Genomic DNA, 21977 nt, shown 5'->3' on the forward strand with positions numbered 1-21977 from the left:
TAATAGATAACAGATATGTGACCCTGCGCCACAAAACCAGTCAGATGGGGCAATTTTATGAAATTGGGATTTATACATATACAAGCTGAATAAATAAGCTTTCCATGGATGTATGGTTTGTTAGGATAGGACAATACTATTTGAAAATCTGGAAAGAAATCGAAACATTGAGAAAATCTCCTTTAAAGTTGACCATTTATGTTGGCGATTGTGCAGCATTCACTCACAAAAATACATCTTTTATATATTTACGGTAGGAAATGTACAAAATATCTTCATGGAACATGATCTTTACTTAATATCCTAATGATTTTTGGCATAAAAGAAAAATCTATAATTTTGACCCGTACAGTGTATTGTTGGCTATTGCCACAAATATACCCGTGCGACATGTGACTGGTTTTGTGATCCAGGGTCACATATTATATGTTTGTGAATGTAAAAGGTCTGCAAGGTTTCAAAAATCAAAGCGCATGATAAATGGGAGTTATTAGCCCCTTTCACACATGCAGTCTTTACTGGTATATTACCCATAAGAGATCATGTGTGAACAGGACCTTTTCAAAAATACCGGTAAATTGGTTCCGGCAATTTCCCAGTAAGGGAAGTTGTAACATTAGCAGTAAATTACCAGTAATGTGCTCTGTGTGAACACAGAATGAAGATTACCTGTCTGATCACGTACGAGGTCAGCCCGCGCTGACGTAAGAAGTCTGCTTTGGGCCAATCATAAAGTTACTCTGAGATGACATGATTACTCTGCGCTGTTTACAGAAGCTTTTAATAGTTTTTCTATGTAAATATGCACAAGATGACCACGTTTCGCAGCTTTTTCAACGGGTCGCACTCGAGACCCGGCCTTCTCTTCCATTCATCGGCACTGCGGCTCTACATTTGGATACCATTATGTGCATCTTGTGTTTTTAAGGGCAAAAACACATTCTGTTTGATCATCAATTATGCCTTTCACTCAAACATCCAAAAATGTTGTCAAATTGACCAGTTAGTGAAACTTAAGCGCTTCTCATGAAGACAACGGAGCGGCGTTTAAAGATCATTTCCAATGTCTGTCATCACAGAATTTACTCGTATTTCGCTGCTGATGTGTGAATGGTCTCTTACCGGTAAAAAGCTAGAATGCTGTTGGTTGTGTGAAAGGGATGTTTGTGTATTTACCAGAAAAGAAAATCTGGCCATTTTATGCTAATTTAGCGGGATTGCTGTGTGAAAGGGGCTATTGTCTCCGAAAAGAAAGATTCTGCCTGAAACGAGTCATAAGCAGCATTCCTTCCTGCACAAACTGGGTCATCTGACCAATCAGAGCAGAGTAGACCAATCACAAAAGACTGGGTCATCTGACCAATCAGAGCAGAGTAGCCCAATCACAACAGACTGAGGCATCTGACCAATCAGAGCAGAGTAGATCAATCACAACAGACTGGGCCATCTGACCAATCAGAGCAGAGTAGCCCAATCACAACAGACTGGGTCATCTGACCAATCAGAGCAGAGTAGCCCAATCACAACAGACTGGGCCATCTGACCAATCAGAGCAGAGTAGACCAATCACAACAGACTGAGGCATCTGACCAATCAGAGCAGAGTAGATCAATCACAACAGACTGGGCCATCTGACCAATCAGAGCAGAGTAGACCAATCACAACAGACTGGGTCATCTGACCAATCAGAGCAGAGTAGACCGATCACAACAGACTGAGCCATCTGACCAATCAGAGCAGAGTAGATCAATCACAACAGACTGAGGCATCTGACCAATCAGAGCAGAGTAGACCGATCACAACAGACTGAGCCATCTGACCAATCAGAGCAGAGTAGATCAATCACAACAGACTGGGTCATCTGACCAATCAGAGCAGAGTAGCCCAATCACAACAGACTGGGCCATCTGACCAATCAGAGCAGAGTAGACCAATCACAACAGACTGAGGCATCTGACCAATCAGAGCAGAGTAGATCAATCACAACAGACTGGGCCATCTGACCAATCAGAGCAGAGTAGACCGATCACAACAGACTGAGCCATCTGACCAATCAGAGCAGAGTAGATCAATCACAACAGACTGGGTCATCTGACCAATCAGAGCAGAGTAGACCAATCACAACAGACTGGGTCATCTGACCAATCAGAGCAGAGTAGACCAATCACAACAGACTGGGTCATCTGACCAATCAGAGCAGAGTAGACCAATCACAACAGACTGGGTCATCTGACCAATCAGAGCAGAGTAGATCAATCACAACAGACTGGGTCATCTGACCAATCAGAGCAGAGTAGACCGATCACAACAGACTGAGCCATCTGACCAATCAGAGCAGAGTAGATCAATCACAACAGACTGAGGCATCTGACCAATCAGAGCAGAGTAGACCGATCACAACAGACTGAGCCATCTGACCAATCAGAGCAGAGTAGATCAATCACAACAGACTGGGTCATCTGACCAATCAGAGCAGAGTAGCCCAATCACAACAGACTGGGCCATCTGACCAATCAGAGCAGAGTAGACCAATCACAACAGACTGAGGCATCTGACCAATCAGAGCAGAGTAGATCAATCACAACAGACTGGGCCATCTGACCAATCAGAGCAGAGTAGACCGATCACAACAGACTGAGCCATCTGACCAATCAGAGCAGAGTAGATCAATCACAACAGACTGGGTCATCTGACCAATCAGAGCAGAGTAGACCAATCACAACAGACTGGGTCATCTGACCAATCAGAGCAGAGTAGACCAATCACAACAGACTGGGTCATCTGACCAATCAGAGCAGAGTAGACCAATCACAACAGACTGGGTCATCTGACCAATCAGAGCAGAGTAGATCAATCACAACAGACTGGGTCATCACAGAAATCATAAGGCCCTACTTATGATTATTAGGGTTGGCCACTTTTCCTGTAACAGCTCACTCTCTGACCTTTTGTCCACAGAAATGCGTTATTCACTACTGCAAAATGACGAGGCTAGCAGATCATTTCTGTGCACGCATATATAATTAATTTCTAATCAAATTTGTTGTTGATTATTATTGATTAGTTGTTGTATACTCAAACAACAGTGCAGTGAAGCTGGGACTGTAAACAAGTGCATTAGCTTCACACCGTCCTCCGAACAGAACCCTGAAGAGAGGTGCCAAAAGATTTGATATCCCTTCTGTAGACGCTATGTCTGAAGCGTTCGTGCGTGAGGAGCGTATTAGTCCAAGCTGACAGCGGTGAAGTGCATGATGGGAAGGCAGAGGGACAGCTCTTCTTTTGGGGACTCTGACTACACAGGTACTCACCAAAACCAGACAGCAGTGAGCCACTGTCTGCCCTGCTTACACATCCAGACAGGCTTACCCACACGAAACACAAAGCCCTATTCACATCACAAACTCCGAAAACATTCAGATGATTGTGCGATGACTCTTTTCCCCCCAGAGGTCAGGTCGATTCTTTTACTGTAGAAACAAACCCCATCGACCATTCACAAAATGCGCTACTGGTCAGAAGTTTGGAATAATTACGATTATGAAGTCTCTTATGCTTACCAAGACTGTAAAAATGTGAAATATTATTATAATTTAAAATATAATATAGCTTAAAATGTAAGTTATTCCTGTGATCAAAGCTGAATTTTCAGCATCATTACTCCAGTCTTCAGCGTCACATGATCCTTCAGAAATCACTCTAATATGATGATCTTAACACTAAGAAATTCATACTTTTATACAGAGAGGAGAGGATGCATTAAACGGATCAAAAGTGACAGCAGAGACATTTATAATGTTAAAAATGCTTCAATTTAAAATAAATGTCGTTCTTTTGTACTTTCTAAACACCAAAGCATGAAACAAAATGATTTCCACAAAAATATTAAGCAGCACAAACTAAATCTCTTTGTTTTATAACAAGAAGCATTATTAATAATTGACTAAATCAGCATATTAGAATGATTTCTGAAAGATGAACACTGAAGACTGGAGTGATAATAATAGACTTCTTTCAAAAATAACAAAAAAAATCCTTTTTTTAAATTATTCCAAACTTTTAACCAGTAGTGTAAATGGAATAATTAAAGGGATACTTCACCGATTAGCATTAAGCTTTGTATCAGTAGAAACCCGGTAGTATTTTCGAGTGACCGTGCTTCCCTCCCTCATGTCCCCCTGAGACGAGAGATTTCTGTATTATGTGTCTGGGGAAAAACCCTCAGATGACACAAAAATCGTCATTTCGCGTCATCGGAGGCTTTTTTGGCCAGAGGCGAGAGACTACAGCCAGTAGGAGGAGCTCGTCCCGCCCATAGGGGGATCTCACGATAAAATGGCGTCTTTTCAATTTCGAGTCAACTAGTAGCCTAGTTGTATCATTTCTTCCGATACTGCCCTCTGTAACCGGTAGGCGTGGCTTGGGAGTGGCCTCATAGGGCAGCGAAGCAAGTGCATTCTGGGAGTTGTCTTTTATCCACATGAGCCAAAAATACATTTTCTGGCTTTTCTCAGTCTAGAAGGCACCAACTTCTAAAATAATTTCACATTTCTACTACATAAATGACCCCATTTAAATACACATTCATCTTCCCAGAGGTGAAATATTCCTTTAAATTAACAGGCCTTAACTTCAACAAACTAAGTGGTTGAGCCATTTAAAAAGTGTCCGGTTACCTGCAGCGCCCCACTGAGCAGAGAGCGATGGGGTCTCCCACCACGGCCACCAGGGACTGCGCTCGAGTGATGGCGGTGTTCAGCAGCTTGTAGTTGGAGAGGAAGCCGTAGTCCAGGTCTTCAGTGGAGTCCTCCACCAGCTGCTCCTTCCTCTTGATGGCCGTCTGCTTGTGTTTGCAGGTGTGACGGGTGCGGACGGTGCTCAGGAACAGCACCCGGAACTGCTTACCTGTGGACAGCAGGAGATACGTGTACTTTATGTGTTGCACACCGTGCTGGCATAAGACAATCAATAAAAAGTCAACATGAAACCAGTTTTACTTCGAAGAATCTGCAGAAAAGGAGAGTTGTTGTTTCATTAACATTAGTTCAATACATTAGTTAACATTAGCGACAAACAATACTAGCATATATTAGTCTTAATGTTAAATTTTACATTTACTAAATATTTAAAGTCAAACGTTTTATCTGTTAACATTAGTTAAGGCACAGTGAATTAACACAAACAAACAACGAACAATTGTGTATTTATTAACTAACATTAACAAAAGTTAAAAAACACTGTAAAATATATTACTGAGCTAGTTCTAATGCATTTAAACTCACTATATGTAAGAATTACCACATATTAATAGTTTTTTATTGCCAGTGTGTGAACTGCTTGAAATGAAACTACCCCGACTTCCTAGGTTGCCTATGAAAGCTTGCAGACTGATCTGTTCAACTTTTTCAAGTATTCCAAACTTCTTTTTACTTCTGTAAGCGAAAAAAAAAAAAAAAAAAAAAGAACTTCGCCGTGAGTGTAAAACAGGGACTTGAATCACGTTCATTCTCGTGTGTTACGTGTGCACGTGTACAAGCGCAAGCAATAAGCTGCTGGCTGCAGTTCACTTAATGGCCACTAGTGTTGCTAATAACAAGAGTTTCTGAATTCTACATAGAGCCCCTTTAACTAATGTTAAGAAATTAAGACCACCTTATTTTACATTTTTACCAAAATGCATTACTTTTGGATATTAGAAATGTACTGTAAAATAAATTCATATTTGATAATGATATATATATACTACAAGTTACCAATATTTCTGTCCTAAATTATTCACTTTCAAATGCTTAATCTCAAGATTTAAACATAAATCATCCTTGAGCTTTTATTTTGACAGAAAACTCCTCAAATGCTGCAAACTTATGTCCACAAAAAAGTTGGATATTATGTGAATGTATAAACCTGGAGCATATTGCGTTCTCAAATAGAGTTTTCTGCTTTTACGGTGAACCAAGCTTCTCCGAGCCACTAAATACAGCAGGTTATGTCGCAATTATCGTGCAGTTTTACATGATTAATGATTAGCTTTTCATCAACTCACGAACCCCCTGCAGTCAGCGTTGCCAACTATTTTCAATGGAAAGTAGCTAAAGCCTACGCAAAAAGTCACCATGCCGCTAGATGCGCCAACTGTCAGCAGTTTACATCTGTTTTCTCTCCCAATCCGTGCACTCATACTGTATTTTGATATAATATACATCCAAATGTCCAATAAAGCTGTTCTCATTTCCATATTTTCTGTTAATAAAATGGAACGAGTATGATAAAGTGACTGACTACGTTAACCAGCAATTCAAAAAGTCGCTAGATTTGTTGCTAGTTGTTTTTTTGCTAGTCATGAACCCCGATTTGGGAAACCCTGTTGTACACCAACGAACAACTTCACAGTAAGACTTGGAACAAAGGTGCTTTAAGAAAATGGGGTTTAAATTTGATTTCATGTTGACCTGGAAAGCCATGAACATGCAATGAATGTCACTATAATAACAGAAGATCTCTCTATGAATTACGACAAAAGCAGAACTTACACTGATTTCTCCTTTATGGTGCCCAGCTCAAATTGGCAGACAGGCAAAAACATGACTCGGGTAATGATCACTTAAGATGAATCTCTGTGCCAAACAAGCACAACCTGAGTGCAGGAATTTCTCCATCCATTAAAAAGGTGATTTCAATGCAACAGGGTGAACCAAACGGCATCAATTATGCACAAACCAATCTGGCTTTTCAAATGAAACCCGCGGGACACCAAACACACATTTGGCAGGCTAAATTGCTGTCTTGTAAACTCTCTCTCTCTGCCACCCATCTGGGCTGACACATGGGGTCTGGTTTAAAACCCAGTGATCTTCTTCCAGGGGGAGCATTTTAAAGCAGCACAGGCGTATTCACAACGCGAACGATGTTCCAATAGTTAGGTACCTTAATTATGCTGAAAATGCCTCACTTTGACAAAATTGTCAAATGTTTCCCTCCCCGTGAAAGCAATCTTTTTCACTGGTCAGTGGAAACATAAATCCAAGATGGTAAACTATCAGGGCCACATGATTCTGTCGATTAATCATCTGCGATATTGGCCTGCTGATTATTTATCGACATTTCCGTTCTCTTGCATTGGCAACAAGCCTCCACGGTTGGAGTTTAAATCCCTCAATCATAGCTTTTCTCTTAAAGTCCTCATGAAATCAAAATTGACCCCTATTTACTTTGTTAGCGCATATTACTAGTCTTGTGGTGAACAATTAATCCGTGCAAGTTAATACACAGAGAAAAAATTGTTTGCTGTGGTAATCTTCAATCAATATCTGAAAAGTTACTTCCGGTCTGGAATGGCGTTCCTTCTCTGATGACGTCAGTTTAACGGCTTGGGTTGAAAACGCTTAACCACTCCCCTCAAACCGTTAGTCTGCTATGAGCAGAGATGGAGAGGAGGAGCGCTAAAGTAAAACCCTGCCCTCTATTCAATATTCTGTTTAACTTGGAAATACGTCAACACTGGAGAAAAGTCGTTTGCAACTTCATGTTCACGGGGACTTTAAAATGGATACATTTTCTGCACAGTATTTTACTTAATCTTCCCAAAATGTATGTTGGAGTTTGTAACAATCTCCACTGCAATATTCTGCTCACATGAAAGTGTAATTCAGCCAATGTATGTTCCTTCACGAGGCCGCTTGTGCTTGTACTGCGACTAAATCTATGAGCAAACCTTCTTAGTGAGGAACTGTAATAAATCCAAACATGAATCTCAACTATATTGTTTGCGATTGTGGTTGCTCAATAAATGCAACCTCTGTATGACAAGTCAATGTAATGATGTTTTGCCCTTCAACATAATGAAACTCTTCCTGGCCTTACAACTGCTTTTGTTTGAGGGTGAGCATCTATGTCATGGAAATAATTACAGGTCTACAAACCAGGCGTTTAAGGAACGTGTTTCCTGTTGGAAAGATTAGCTTCATTTGGTGTGAACTTTGAGCTTTGTAACTTTGCAGATTATTTACATGCGAAAACAGCTATATTATACACTAAAACAAAGGTTAAAAAAACATAACAGGTGCCCTTTACCAATTCTCATAATCCCCATCACCCTATAAACTATTAAATAACATGCAATAGCATGCAAAGTAGCTAGTTTTAGACCCAAAATTTGCATGCTACCATGATTTTCTGCAACAAAAACAATATAATTTGGGCCATTTGTGCATATTAAAGTACACTTTAGAATAGGCATTAGCATTTTTCACTCACCCTGGACATTGAGTACTCTCTCCACGCTGACCTCTGGCATCCTCTTCTTGCGAAGTTCGGCTCTGATTCGGAAGACCTGGTCGGCGTAGGGCGAGACCACACCGATACTCCCCTCGTCCAGCTTCCCCCAGGCCACCGGCCACTTCTTCCTCATCTCCTCCACCCGCTCAACTATCTCAAACACCTGACAGAGCATTCCCAACGGATTCTCAATGATAACGGTCCAATACACCCATACATCTAGTCAATCTGATATTAGGCCTGTTCGCACCAAATCTAGGGCACTGAAAACTATATATAACAGATGAAATGAGAAAACAACAACTTGTCAATGGTTGTGTGTTGGGGTTACCTCAGCGTTGTTGTAGTAAGCAGTGCTGTTCTTCTCTTGAACATCTTCTCCGCGGGCAGTGAAGAAGGTCAGAGGGTAGAAGTCCTTATGGGGCGGCTGCTTCCCGCTGGCCATCAGTTTGCCCTCGTAGAAGAGCTCAGACGTATAGCTGCAGTCAGCCAGAACACACAGTCAGCACTGACAACCTTAAAATAACCATTCAGCTTCACTATCAAGACCTCTAACTCCAAATATAAAGCTAAAACACTAGAAGATTTCAAATGCTGCCAAATGTATTTATCAGTGCAATGGGTTTATTAACACTTTTGTTTATATTCCACGATTACACATTGGTTGAATTGTAAATTACGCACTCAAACGTTTAACAGCACAATATATGCAGATTATATGTAAAATGATTCGATAAAAAACAATGTGATGCAAATTTCAGCGTTGAAGACACTCACATCCGTTTTAATTAACAATTTGACGCCAAAGCTCTCCAATCAAGGACGTTTTAGTCATTATTTCTGACTCCTCAAAAGTGGAGAGCACTGGGAGGCATCAGGGATAAGCTATCAGTGAATGCCTGAACACATCCAAAACAGACTGCCACTTAATTTACAAAGCCTCAGCGCTGGCGTCAAAATGGCTCCCGCCGCTCAGAGAGGTGTTCCCATCTTTGGCGACCATCTTTGTTCTGTTTTGTCAGATTTCAATCTCAAAACACACAACATGGAGTCCAAACAGGGAATTACAGCATATGTGTTACCACTGGCATTGAATGTACCATCTGATACCCCTTTTCCACCAAGGCCGTTTGAGTGCTGGTTCAGAGCCAGAGCCTAGTTTCAAAATCAGTTCTTTGTCTTTCGACACCCAAAGCACCAGCTCTGAACCAGGAAAAGTGGTTCTTAAGTAGTTGGGGTTACCGTGGCCAACAAGACGAACAGAAACTTGTGACCACCATTCTTTTAAATGGCAGCTAATCAAGCTAATTGCAGCTCGATTGTGATCTCAGTCTACGCAAGTTACGGCGAGCTGCACGACCGCGTTGGATTTGTGTGTTTGGATGCCGTTGTAGGTTCGCAAAGCCATGAGCATCAATAGCAACGCAACGAACGCCATTGTTGATGGAAGGCTTGTTCGAGATGCATCGGAGCGGGGCAGACCGATCGGAGCTGTGGGAGTGTTTGGAAGCCGAACCATCACGAACAAGCCTGATGTGTTTGTGTTTGGCGCTGCCGTGCTAACGTTGCTGGGTAAAATGAGATGTATACAGTGATGTAAGATCTGGCTCTGTGGCGGCTCTCTGGCCTGTGGAAAGGCAAGCCGGTTCTTAGAAGGCTCGTCAGTCGAAGCAACTCCGAACTGGCAATAGCTCTGGCTCTGAACCAGCACCTGGTTCTTGCTGGTGGAAAAGGGGTATGAGTGTGCGTATGTGGTAATAGACCTCAATTTACGCATGCAATACCTTGTCTGTCTATAAGGAAAATCATCTCATATTATATTTAAAACATGGATTGAAACTGATCACACTGAGGATTATGTTTGGATATATTTACATAAAAGAATATAACAGTCGGATTCACACTGAAAATCTGTAATTCAATATGCATCTTAAGCTTGAGTGCTGCAGTCATAAAAGAACACAAACATTCATTAAACACTTCACTCTTATTATGTTGATAATGTAATTTTTGATAAAAAATCTAAAAATAGAAGCATTTTTACTAGTGGACTAGACTCCTGTATTTTAATATTCTATTTTAAAGGCATTTTAATTGCTTTCCGATCAGAGAAGCTGTGCGTTTCCCCCCCCCCATGTCTCCAGATATTTTTCGCTTTAATGAATTATTCTGTCATAAATGTCAAAAGTACTAATTTTCACAAGAGAAATTAAAATGGGAAATACTCCTTTAGATTTGGCGTGTTTTTGATGTTTTATAATCACATCCAGTTTCTTCCAACATGGACATTACTGAACCATTTTGGGTTCATTTTAACGGGCATCCAATTTTAAAATCTACCAAAATACAGATTGCAATAACATCACCAAGAAAATGTTAATTTTGCCTTAAATGTCCACTATGCTCAAACCTGTGAGACAGGGTTGAATACATTTAAAAGGGCAATATAGAATTTCTGGTGTCATTTTGGTATTATCATGTTTGCTAATTTAATGTATTCTTTGTGATATTTTTTTTCTGCAATTTTATTCAGTGTTTAAGGATGATAAGAATTTGTCTATGTTGGCATCCGCTGAATCTGTCTAGATTCAACACGGTAACTTGAATGTACAAAAACACTTTAAATCAAATGTACGGCCTTGGACACCAACAACAAAAAATATGGGAAGCATTTTCTCCATTTTAAAAGTTGATGAGTCGATTTATTTTGCTCTCCCAACCATGCACGGCTATTTGGTTTGTTGCTTTTCATTATTTTAATTATTAGCATTTCTTTATACCTGCAATGTGTGACCTTATGAGAATCGACATGTACTTATGTCCTAGTAGTTTAGAACCTCTGATTCATGTCATACATTCAATATAACTACATAGAAACCAACCTAAAAGTTAAATGGAGAAAGATAGAAGCAGAAATGGAGAACAGACAGGAAAGAGAGACACAAAGATGTAACAGTGAGAGACTGCGAGTGAGAGAGAGAATCGTGTGCGTAATTATGTCGGGAACAACACAGCCCTGGTGTTTTGTGTGTTTGTATGTCTGTCTCTCCTCTGGAAGAGTGGTGTGAAAAAGTTCACACCTACTTGATGATTGCCTCATGGGAGCGGTAGTTTTCGCACAGCATGATCCTGCAGGGGTACTCGGAGGGGTAATGCTCGTACAGCCGGTCCAGAAGAGACACGTGCAGATTCCTCTCCCGCGCAAACTCACTGTACACAAACGGACTGAGCTGCAAGGGGACAGGAGACCTCAGAGTCACAATTACATGTCACACACACACACACACACACACACACACACAGCCTTTGGATTCACAAACCTCAAGCCAGATGTAATGCGTCTTGACTTTCATTCCTGGATTAACTATTTCTTGAATCTAATCGTTGAATGATGCATTGGCTAATATTTAACATATTGACATTTGATAAAAAGTTCTTGCGATCTTGATGTGTACAAACACAGAACAATGATGAGTGTGAGAGCAGTGCTATCTTAGTATCATTTATATACTATTTTAGTATTTATTAAAGTTAAGGCAATGTCTCTAATTTTCATTAATCTATATTTTCATACTATATACATGTATGAAGAGTTCAGATGCAAAAGCCTCTAAGTGCCATCTGAAATTTTCTTCTAGAATGATCATTTTTATCAAGCTTGTATATTTATTTAAGTTCAGTAATGTCACTTAAATGACATTAACCCATGTGATAATGAGCTGATGAGTTGAATCAGGTGTGTTTGATTAGGGAGACAAAGAAAACGTGCAGTGTTGGGGTGCCGGCAGGACAAGTTTGGGAACCACTGCTCTAGATATCAGCAACCCTTACTAGTCAACAACTTCTAAAGAAATGGTTGTCCATCCCTAACTGATAGATTTGAGGCCCACCTCCACATGAGAGGAGGTACAGGTAGGGTGTGAGATGAATTTTTAATGCAGCGGGAAATGAGTGTATCTGATGAGGTTTCTATCTAAATGGCACTTAATTAGAAGCCCATTGGTTCCACTCGGTTCTTCACGCTGGAGTCAGATTTCATTGGTGATTTTAAATATGAAATTTAATTGTAAGCTTGGAGAACAGCTTTGGAGAATTTTAGTTTCCCCATTCATTGCACTTGCATGACTGAATTAGCTGGCCAAAGATGGCCCCCGAGTGAGATTGCTTGCCTTGAAGGGACTTAGCAGAAATATTTTAATCTAGGCCAAGATGTTGTGTTGTAGTTAGTTTAGTTCAAGTTGTAGTTAACTAAAACATTCATAAATCTTCACTTGTAAACAAACAAAATGAACCAATAGGTCAAAATTGCCATTCTCCATGCTGATGTCATCGCTCAGGTACCTGCATATGGTCTCCTGCCAGTACGACTCGGGTGCTATTAGCCGCCAACGCCAATGGCATGATGGTCTCGCACTCCATGGCCTGGGCTGCCTCGTCCAACAGGATGTGTGTGAAGATCCCTTTTGAAACACACATACATGGGAATGAAATATTAATTACATGGAGCTTCACAGAAGGCATTAATAATAGATAACACACACACATCAGCAGCCATTAACACCAAAGAATCTAGCATCCATCTCACGGGAACAGATGTATAGTCTTTAGTGTAGACGTACGTGTGTGTGTGTGTGTGTGTGTGTGTGTGTGTGTGTGTGTGTGAGTGATTGACGGATAACTCTTGGATCTCTCAAGGCAGATGTATCAAATCTTTATACTTTATTCCCTCTTATTTTCCATGGTACAAAATTAAGCAACTTCATGACGATATTAATGCAACTTTTGGCCATAAAGACAAAGTGTCTCATGTTCCTCAAAGATGCATTTATTTGATAGAAAATACAGTAAAAACAGTAATATTGTGAGATATTATAACGATCGTCGTATTATTTGATCATCAACATTTTTGGGTATTTTGAATTTTATGAAAAACCTAATTTTGCGAACTAGTCCTGGGTTTTTGGCCCGATCGGAACCAAATCAGTGCAGCAAGATTCTCTGGAGACTGATTTTCAATAATTATCAAAAAAAGTTTACATTTTGATTCACTGTCTACAAGGGCTGACAAAACGTTCAAAGTGGGAAGAGCCACTTTTACTAAAATGGCTGTAACTTGTGAATGGATTTGCATTTTACACATGCGTAAAGGATAGTTTCACACACGTTTTTTGTACTACTGTAGAAGTTTGGTACCATTCTGGGCATTATTAGTGGGGTAATTTATGAGACACAAGCTTGGATCTCCATTAGCGCCTGCACTAAGCCATACGGCTGATATCGCTAAATAAGCTCTAACTTTAATAATGTTAACCTCGATAAAACCATTGCAGCACAATTCTCAGGACTCTGTAGGCCAACAGTTATCAAAAAATGTTGAACTTTGGCCTTTGAATAGCTATAGCAGGGTCATTTAGAAAAAAATGAAAAGCCTATATTCCAAAACAAAAACATCATTAGGGTGAGCACATGTTTCTAAAGATGCATGCAAACTTTTATGGAGATCGGCCCATAGGTAGGGCTATAACAGTTAAAAAGCTTTAAAAAACATGCATTTCCTTAGTGAATTGCCTGTATTGGCTGTAAATCTCTCTTCCATGGTCTCTTCCATCTCTGATCTAAGTGGTTACAAACTTGTTAAATAAAACATAAAAATTTTACGCATGTGCTTAAAGACCTTTTAGCACTTGAACCCCGATAATTGCTGCTTGCAGCTATATTTCCTTGTACATTTTTCTACAGGCAAGATTTCTGCATTTATTTGAATGTAAAGTATGTATTTACAGTCACTTGATCAATTTAACATTTGCTTGCTGAAGAAAACTATTCATTTCTCCCCCCCCCCCCCCCCAAAAAATTCTTACTGACCCCAAACTTCTGGATTGTGTAAATATCAGCATTATATTTGCACTATAGATATCAGTAATGACAATTTAACATTCAAAACTGTTTAAAAAAGTAATTAAAATGTTTTACATTGTAAATATTTATACGTTTGACTATATAATGGTGATTAAATATAGTTTCTTGAGTTCATTTAATGACAAACAGTGTGGAAAAGTTTGAATCTAATTGAATCTAATTGGCGCCAATGGTTGAAATGATGGTTCTCCTCTGAAATTAATCTCCCTATTAAGTCAAATATATATATATATATATATATATATATAGGCTTATTATTTGGACTCTAAGATATACAAACCCAAAATGTTTGTCACTGGAGGGAATAAACTTCAACCTCTCAAAACACATTAGCCCAATGCCAGAAATCAGTAGCAATGACTTCAAATGAGCAGATAAGAAAAGAGGCTAGATGAAATGAAAAAGAAACGGAAAAAAGACGACAGCATCGAGTGTTAATGATGCTGAGTGTGTCAGACAGGCGAGCCGGGTCTCTTAGCAACAGATGATCCTGTGTGCCGACACAGAGGAGGAAATTAGCCTCTCCTAATAAACTGTTGTGGACCCCGCTGCATCGCTCCTGCAGGAGGGCTTTAATGCGGCCACTTCCAGCTGTGACGTGCTTATGTCACGTCTTTCTGTTTTAATCGGATGTGTGCAGATATGAAAACTAGCTACAAGTGATGTGTTTAGCATGTCGAGAGTATTAGGGATGTGATTTGCAGTGTGTGTGTTCAGACCTGGCTCCAGGTCAAGCTGGCAGAGGTACTGGGATGTGCTGAGTGTGACCACAACAACACGGTGGCGCTCTACGTCCTGTCGCGTGGGCATCTGGAAGGTGAAGTACGCTCCAGAGATCAGGCAGTACTGCTGCACCAACGGGTGGACCGTCTTCACCCAGCGGTTCCTGAAGTAAACCCTGAACAAACACAAAGTCCAACATTAAAGAGGCCATTTTATGTGTTTTTTTTTGTGCAAAGTCTTGATTCTGTTTCTGGGCCCTTCTAGAATAGGTGAACCACTTATACTAACTCACTCAACCAGGTCCCGCCCCTTTATTTTGCGTATGCCTTGGGCGGGAATTATTTAAATTAGGAATATTGAGACGTTCCCGGTAGAAAACGCGAGACTACAAAGGAGGCGTTTCAGGGAGTTCAGAAACAGTGACACTGATAGAGAATTACTCCCTTTGAAGGGACTTTTTCTTGCTCAAACCGCAACGTTACACACTCAAAAACATTCAAAAAGGCAGAATAGGTCCTTTTTAAAGGGAAAGTTATTCAAAAATGAACATATGGCCCATTGAGAGATTTCCGTCCAAACATAGAAAGTCCATTCTACCAAAACTTTCTTTCAAAAGTTCATGAAGACGTTGTGAAAGAAATCCATATGAATCTTCAGTCTACTGAAGACACTCAGTCGCTTTATATTCACATATAAACGATAATCGACGCACACACATAGAGCGCACCAAATATGGTAAACGGAAGCTCAAAAGTACTTGAAGTGACGCTGGCAACAGCCCAAAACACCATAGCAACTGCATAGCAATGCCCTGGCAACCACCCACACCACCATAGCAGCAAGTTTGTACAGAAAGCACAATTCATATGTTCTTTATAACATTTAAACATCTAGCTGTTAATATATTTCCCATCCATGACCATGCAGCCCTGCTTACTTCAGCAAAAAAATGTTGTTTCAGAGGCGACGTTATTACATTTTGATGAAAGATAAAGAAACCTAACATTTTTATTAGAATAGTATGCACTGATAAACTGTGCACAATAAGACCAGGGTGATTCATCATCAAATTCATATCATTTCATCCATGCAGGCCTAAATGCAAGATCCTAAATCAGAGACAACGGAGTAACAGACTCGTGTGGGTGGTGTGCCGAAGGAACCTTGAACTATGAGAAAAACAGCGGATTTTAAAATAATCTGGATGACTAACATCCTCAAAATTGCATAACAAATTTCCTTCCATGACGTGCAGTTTTTAAATCTTTCAAATGAAACCTAGATGCACCCAATCGCCATTTAGAAAGTCGTTCTTTAGCCAGTCGTCACATTGGGGATGTCAAAAATATCAATATATAAATATACACCAAGTATTTATTAATATTTTTTCTTTAGTTTTCATTTTAATTTTAGTTTAAGATTTATTTCTTTGTTATGTGCTTTTTGTCATTTAAAAAAACAACTCTATTTTCCTTTATTTTTATTTCCGTTTTAGTCATTTTAGTAAAAAAAAAAAAAGCTTAGCTTTAGCTTTATTTCAATTAATGGGAAGTGTTTTTAATACTTTTAGTCAAAGGACCTATTATGCCTATTTTCACAAGATGTAATACAAGTCTCTGGTGTCCCCAGAATGCGTCTTAAGTTTCAGCTCAAAATACCCCACAGATCATTGATTTTAGCTTGTCAAAATTGCCCCTTTTCGTATGAGCAAAACACACTGTTTTTGTGTGTCCCTTTAAATGCAAATGAGCCGCTGCTCCCCGCACCCTTTTCCAGAAGAGGGCAGAGCCTTTACAGACCGTGCTTCGGCTACTCAACAACAACAAAACTGGAGAACGTCACCCAGTCAAAATATCAGAAGAGGTGTTCAGCCTTACACAGGGGTGGGCAAACTACGGCCCGCGGGCCACATGCGGCCCGTTAGGCTGTATAATCCGGCCCGCCGAGTATTTAAAAAAATTGTCTTAAGATCGCATTAATTTTGCCTTTTTTCTTGCAATACTTTGCGTTATATATATATATATATATATATTGCGTTGCATATATTTGACAATCGGAATATCAGATATTGCATGCCATAGCTAACAAATGTAAAAAAGGAAAAATGACATAAAAGCAGATCATCATTCATTCAGCGCTGTTGTGGCTGCGGTGTGTCACGTAACAAGCAATGACGCGTCACCATGGAAACCAAACAGACAGCGACTTAAGCGCATAGACTTGTTGCACGTTAATGTTTTTTCCTTTTTTGGAAACTCAATGAGAAAAAAAATGTTTGGTAACCGCTTGCACACCTTAGTTTTTCCTTTGATTTGTCTGCTATTTAGTTTCTTTGCTCCTCTGGATTTGTGGATGTATCCTGACTGATTCCGTTTACCGACCTTTATCGTCCGGCTTTCGACTAACGTTACGCTCCCCTGTCTGCCATGTACAGAACCCGTAATTTTTTTTCATTAAATGTTCTGATCTCCCTTTGCCTTTTATGTTTTATTTTATTATTCTTAAAATAAATTTGTATATTCGTTTATTTCCACAAATGTAGCCTATGACATTTGGAAGTGCAAATTGCCATTCAGTGTTAATAAAGTTGAATTAACGTAACCTGTAATTTTTACTCTTCTAAGTGTACACTTGCAGATGTTTTGTTTCTAATTTACTGTTAGGCCATTAAATAATAATAAGGATAAACAATATTTAAAAAGTATAGGCTATAATTATCTAACATCTTTAAAAATTAACATCAAAACATAACATGCTAAATGGGGGATATCTAGCATAAAAAAATTGATTGTCAGAATGTCGTCTCTCAGTTGTTGAATTTCGCACAGACATTGCCACAACATTGTCTGTTTGCTCAGCCCGATCTTATGAAAGTGCGAATACCACGAATTGTATTTGTAGTGCATAATATGTTTTCGTGTGCATATGATATGCACTTTATGGCGTGTAATAGGCACGCACTCCACACCCCTAATCCTAACCAAGGGGTTTACAGTGTGTAGCATGCACGCAAAAAAAAAAAAAAAAAAAAAATTTGGCATATAAATGGCACGAGTAGGGATGCACCGATTGGGAAATTCTGGGCCGATACCGATACCGATGTTTAACATAACAACTTGGCCGATGGCCGATGCCGATGCCGATGTTTTTTCTTTTTGTTATTTATTCCTTCTTTTGTGCCACTGAAACATACAAGTCTTTCGGCTCTTGATCACACTATCCTAGAATGAGCACAAATTCAATCAGACCAAGCAATTTATGAAACAAAAAAAACCTTTAATGTCACTTTCTGGTTGACAGTTATAACCTTATTTATAAGTTCTTTTTCAGTTGTTATGAGGAGCAATATGAGAGAGAAATTTGGTAATCATTGTCTGACCCAACAAAAAAAACATTATAATATTCATTTTATTTTTCGTGTTCGCATTTATGAGGGAAAAAACACGGGTGAATGTTCATATTAAATTTTAAACGCGCACGCGCTCTTCTGCGAGAGAGAGAGAGAGCCCCGACCGCGCGCGCGCTCTCACTCACTATTCAGAGCGGTCAAGCTTCCCCGTACTTTTTGACAAGCGTCCTTGACAGGGAGGCCAGAGCTTCTTTGCAGCTCAAGTCGGCGGCGGTGTGTACAGTTAACGCTCTATCTGTTGACGGCGCTGAGGGAAAAGCTCCCGCCACTGGAAGAAGCGGTCACCGCCCATTTGTGTCCTCCTGCGCACCCATCAAAGCCGTGCAGAACGTCTTCAGCACTCGCGGATCGTGCATACTCCGCCGCTTCTTCTGCTACACACCATGGTCGTTCTTTTCTCGAGAAAAGGAGTTTTCTCATAGAAAAATAAATAAATAAATGCGTCATTGTACCCAGCACTTCTGAAAATGCACTTCCGAATGCGTCTCTGTCCCCAGCATATCAAACCAAACTGACGCCCATGTGACATCGGCGAATGTCATTTTTATTTCCCGATGGCCGATGGCAGTTAACGAGGCAAATATCGGCCGTTACCGATGTTCAGCCGATGCATCGGTGCATCCCTAGGCACGAGAAATAAAATTTGTGGTATAGATACGCACTTTCATGAGATCGTGCTTCATAATCTGCTACTGGGCCGGCCCTCTGTCAAATTTTTAAAACCCAGTGTGGCCCTTGAGCCAAAAAGTTTGCCCACCCCTGGCCTTACATATGTTCATCGGACACTGATGGAGAGACTCAGGAAGAAGTTTCTGAACGGATAAATTGATGTATTTGTTGTGGAGTTAAGTTGATTCAACTGACTGACTAGCATGAACCATCATGTTAATCTAAAATCTTTTGACTTTTGTGCAAATCCAGCATTGAACTGACCCTCTTTTGAAAATTATTTGTGTAAATATTTAACAATGACGCCTTTCGTTGGCACATTTCCTTCATCAATGAAATTCAACCACGGGTGTCCTCAACTGCTCAGATGCCGGGAGTTTTTGGAGACACTTTTTCGGCGCAGACATTGTATATCTCCAGCTGCGACAGTGAGTCTTTATACGAGAAATAAACTCTTAGGTAAGAGTATAAGGGGAAATCTGGAACCACTTTTTTAGGAGAGACTACTTATGATTTATGGGATTACAAAAAAAATAGGAGTGGGTGGATTTTTACCATTATAGGCTGGTTGTTTACACACACATCTGTGTTCAAACCCCTTATAAAAGGGAATTTTGCATAATATGTAACACTGGCTTTTCTAAATATTGCCTGAAATAGTGGTGTGTGGCTATTTTGAAAATTATAAGACACTCTTCAGAAAGACACATTTCAACTATAAATATTGCACTTTAAAATGTAAACTATATTTATAATGAAAAGTTGGTATTGTGATAAGCTTCCACCACTCCAGACGTGGTGAGTGTTACCTGAGAGGTCGTGCGTGTGGATTGCCAGCCTCCACGTATGGATGAAGGTAATCTTTAATGTACAGATCCGCGGCGCTGTTTGAATGTGTGCAGATCAGAACCCTGGAAGAAAGAGAAAACCACCATCATTAGCCCTCTTTGAGACACAGCTGCTTTAATCAGTGCAAAAACCAGCTGAGTGACTTAAGCTCAGTTCCCTCGGTTCTTCCAGACTATTTTCTCATGATTAGCAGGGAATGTTTCAGGATCGATACAAGTTAAGGTCTATTGACAACATCTGTGCAGTGCCGTTTTCACCACAGGACATTTCGATTCGTCACTCACAACACACACAAATGTTTTCCACTTACAATAAAAGTCTATGGGGCAAGACTGGAGGAAAGTCGAAAATGTCCACAGATAAGTTAAGTTAGCAAATCTGTCACACTAGTCTCAAAGTTTAAGCCCAATGGCTATAGTTTGTGTGTTTTTTTAAAAGTTTATCAAAGTGTAATGCCTATCGTTTTCTTTGCTTTGTATTTACTGTTGGATGAGTGGAAATGATTTGAAGGTAAATGGGTTTAAGGCTGCTCACCGTGTGTCAGGCTGCTTGAGTATGTGTTTGACAGCCTGGGCCAGCGTGAAGGTCTTGCCCGTGCCGTAGGGTCCGATGATGAGCACCGGCGGGAGGTTGATGGAGAGGGGGGTGGTGATGGCCAGTATAGCCTCCTTCTGCTTGGCATTCAGACGGGGATCCAGCTGCTCATCCCACTGCCTGTGGCACCGGAGGAAGAACTTACACGGGCTACAAACGCACGAATGCGCCCTGCCAACGCAGCTGCCACTCACAGAGATAGAGACGTCTGTGAGTGAGCTAGAGCTGCTGGACAAGCAGATATTATTCATGTCCTGTGTCATTTTAGGAACAGAAGACTTCATCTCACAACTCTCTAGCAAATTCTGACAAATGCAAGATTTAAACTCAGAATTTCAAAATTCCACTTTTGCAAGAAATTAACTCAGGATTGCAAGAAATAAACTCAATTTTAAAAATATAAACACACTAATGCAAAAAAATAACCTCAATTTTAAAAATATAAACACGCTACTGCAGAAAAATTAACTCAATTTTAAAATGTTAACACTATTGTAAAAAACAAACTCAGAATTTCAAAATGTTAACATGCTATTGGGAGAAATAATATATAATAACAATAATATACGCAATATTTTGAGGGAAATAAACTCAGAATTATGGGGGGAAAGTCAGAATTGCGAGATGTAAACATGCTATTGTGGGAAACAAATCAGAATTGTGAGATATAAAATGAGAAAAAAAGTCAGAATCGCAAGATTAGGGATATAAAAAAATATATTTTACTTTTTTTATTCTGTGGCAGAAACAATGTGGCAGAATTTCAATAAACAAACTCAGAAATGTGAGAAATAACCTCAGAATTCTGAAAAAACTCAGAATTGTGAGAAATAATCTCAGAATTGCAAGAAATAAACTCAGAATTGCGAGAAATAATCTCAGAATTGCGAGAAATAAACTCAGTATTGTGAGAAATAAACTCAGTATTGCGAAAGATAAACTCAGAATTGCGAAAAATAAACTCAGAATTGCGAAAGATAAACTCAGAATTGCGAGAAATAAACTCAGAATTGCGAAAGATAAACTCAGAATTGGGAGAAATAAACTCAGAATTGCGAAAGATAAACTCAGAATTGCGAAAGATAAACTGAGAATTCCAAAATGTTAACACGCTATTGCAAGAAATAAACTCACAATTTCAAGATGTTAACTTGCTATTGCAAGATATGATCTCAGACTTGCAAAAAATAAGAACTCTGAGAAAAACGGTTTTCTGAGAAAACGGATAGAATTGTGAGAAATAAACTCAGACTTGCGGGATATAGACTCAGACTTGCGGGATATAGACTCAGACTTGCGGGATATAGACTCAGACTTGCGGGATATAGACTCAGACTTGCGGGATATAGACTCAGACTTGCGGGATATAGACTCAGACTTGCGGGATATAGACTCAGACTTGCGGGATATAGACTCAGACTTGCGGGATACATCGACTCAGAATTGCGAGAACAATTCTAAAAAGGTAGAATTGCAAGATATAAAACAGAATTGCAAGAAATAAAATAAGTTGATTGCGAGTTATAATATCAGAATAAAC

The 21977-nt window shown here is 39.7% G+C and overlaps 1 protein-coding gene across 3 annotated transcripts in view; it reads right to left on the bottom strand.

Moving 5' to 3' along the window:
* The window catches only part of helz (helicase with zinc finger), a 75553-nt gene that overhangs the window by 24457 nt on the left and 29119 nt on the right, over window positions 1-21977 (bottom strand). The window contains exons 14-21 of one of the 3 annotated variants that reach the window (XM_081362791.1): window positions 20378-20557; window positions 19804-19905; window positions 14913-15091; window positions 12616-12734; window positions 11359-11504; window positions 8606-8753; window positions 8254-8437; window positions 4677-4905 (exon numbers count right to left, since the gene is read on the bottom strand). In XM_081362791.1, the coding sequence (XP_081218917.1) occupies window positions 4677-4905; window positions 8254-8437; window positions 8606-8753; window positions 11359-11504; window positions 12616-12734; window positions 14913-15091; window positions 19804-19905; window positions 20378-20557 (1287 nt within the window). Of the gene's footprint in view, window positions 1-4676; window positions 4906-8253; window positions 8438-8605; window positions 8754-11358; window positions 11505-12615; window positions 12735-14912; window positions 15092-19803; window positions 19906-20377; window positions 20666-21977 lie in introns of all 3 variants that reach the window. The other 2 variants (XM_081362790.1, XM_081362789.1) reach the window with 2 other exon arrangements.

This window comes from Scardinius erythrophthalmus (assembly GCF_964197995.2).
Source record: "Scardinius erythrophthalmus genome assembly, chromosome: 1".
Classification (NCBI taxonomy): Eukaryota; Metazoa; Chordata; class Actinopteri; order Cypriniformes; family Leuciscidae; genus Scardinius; species Scardinius erythrophthalmus.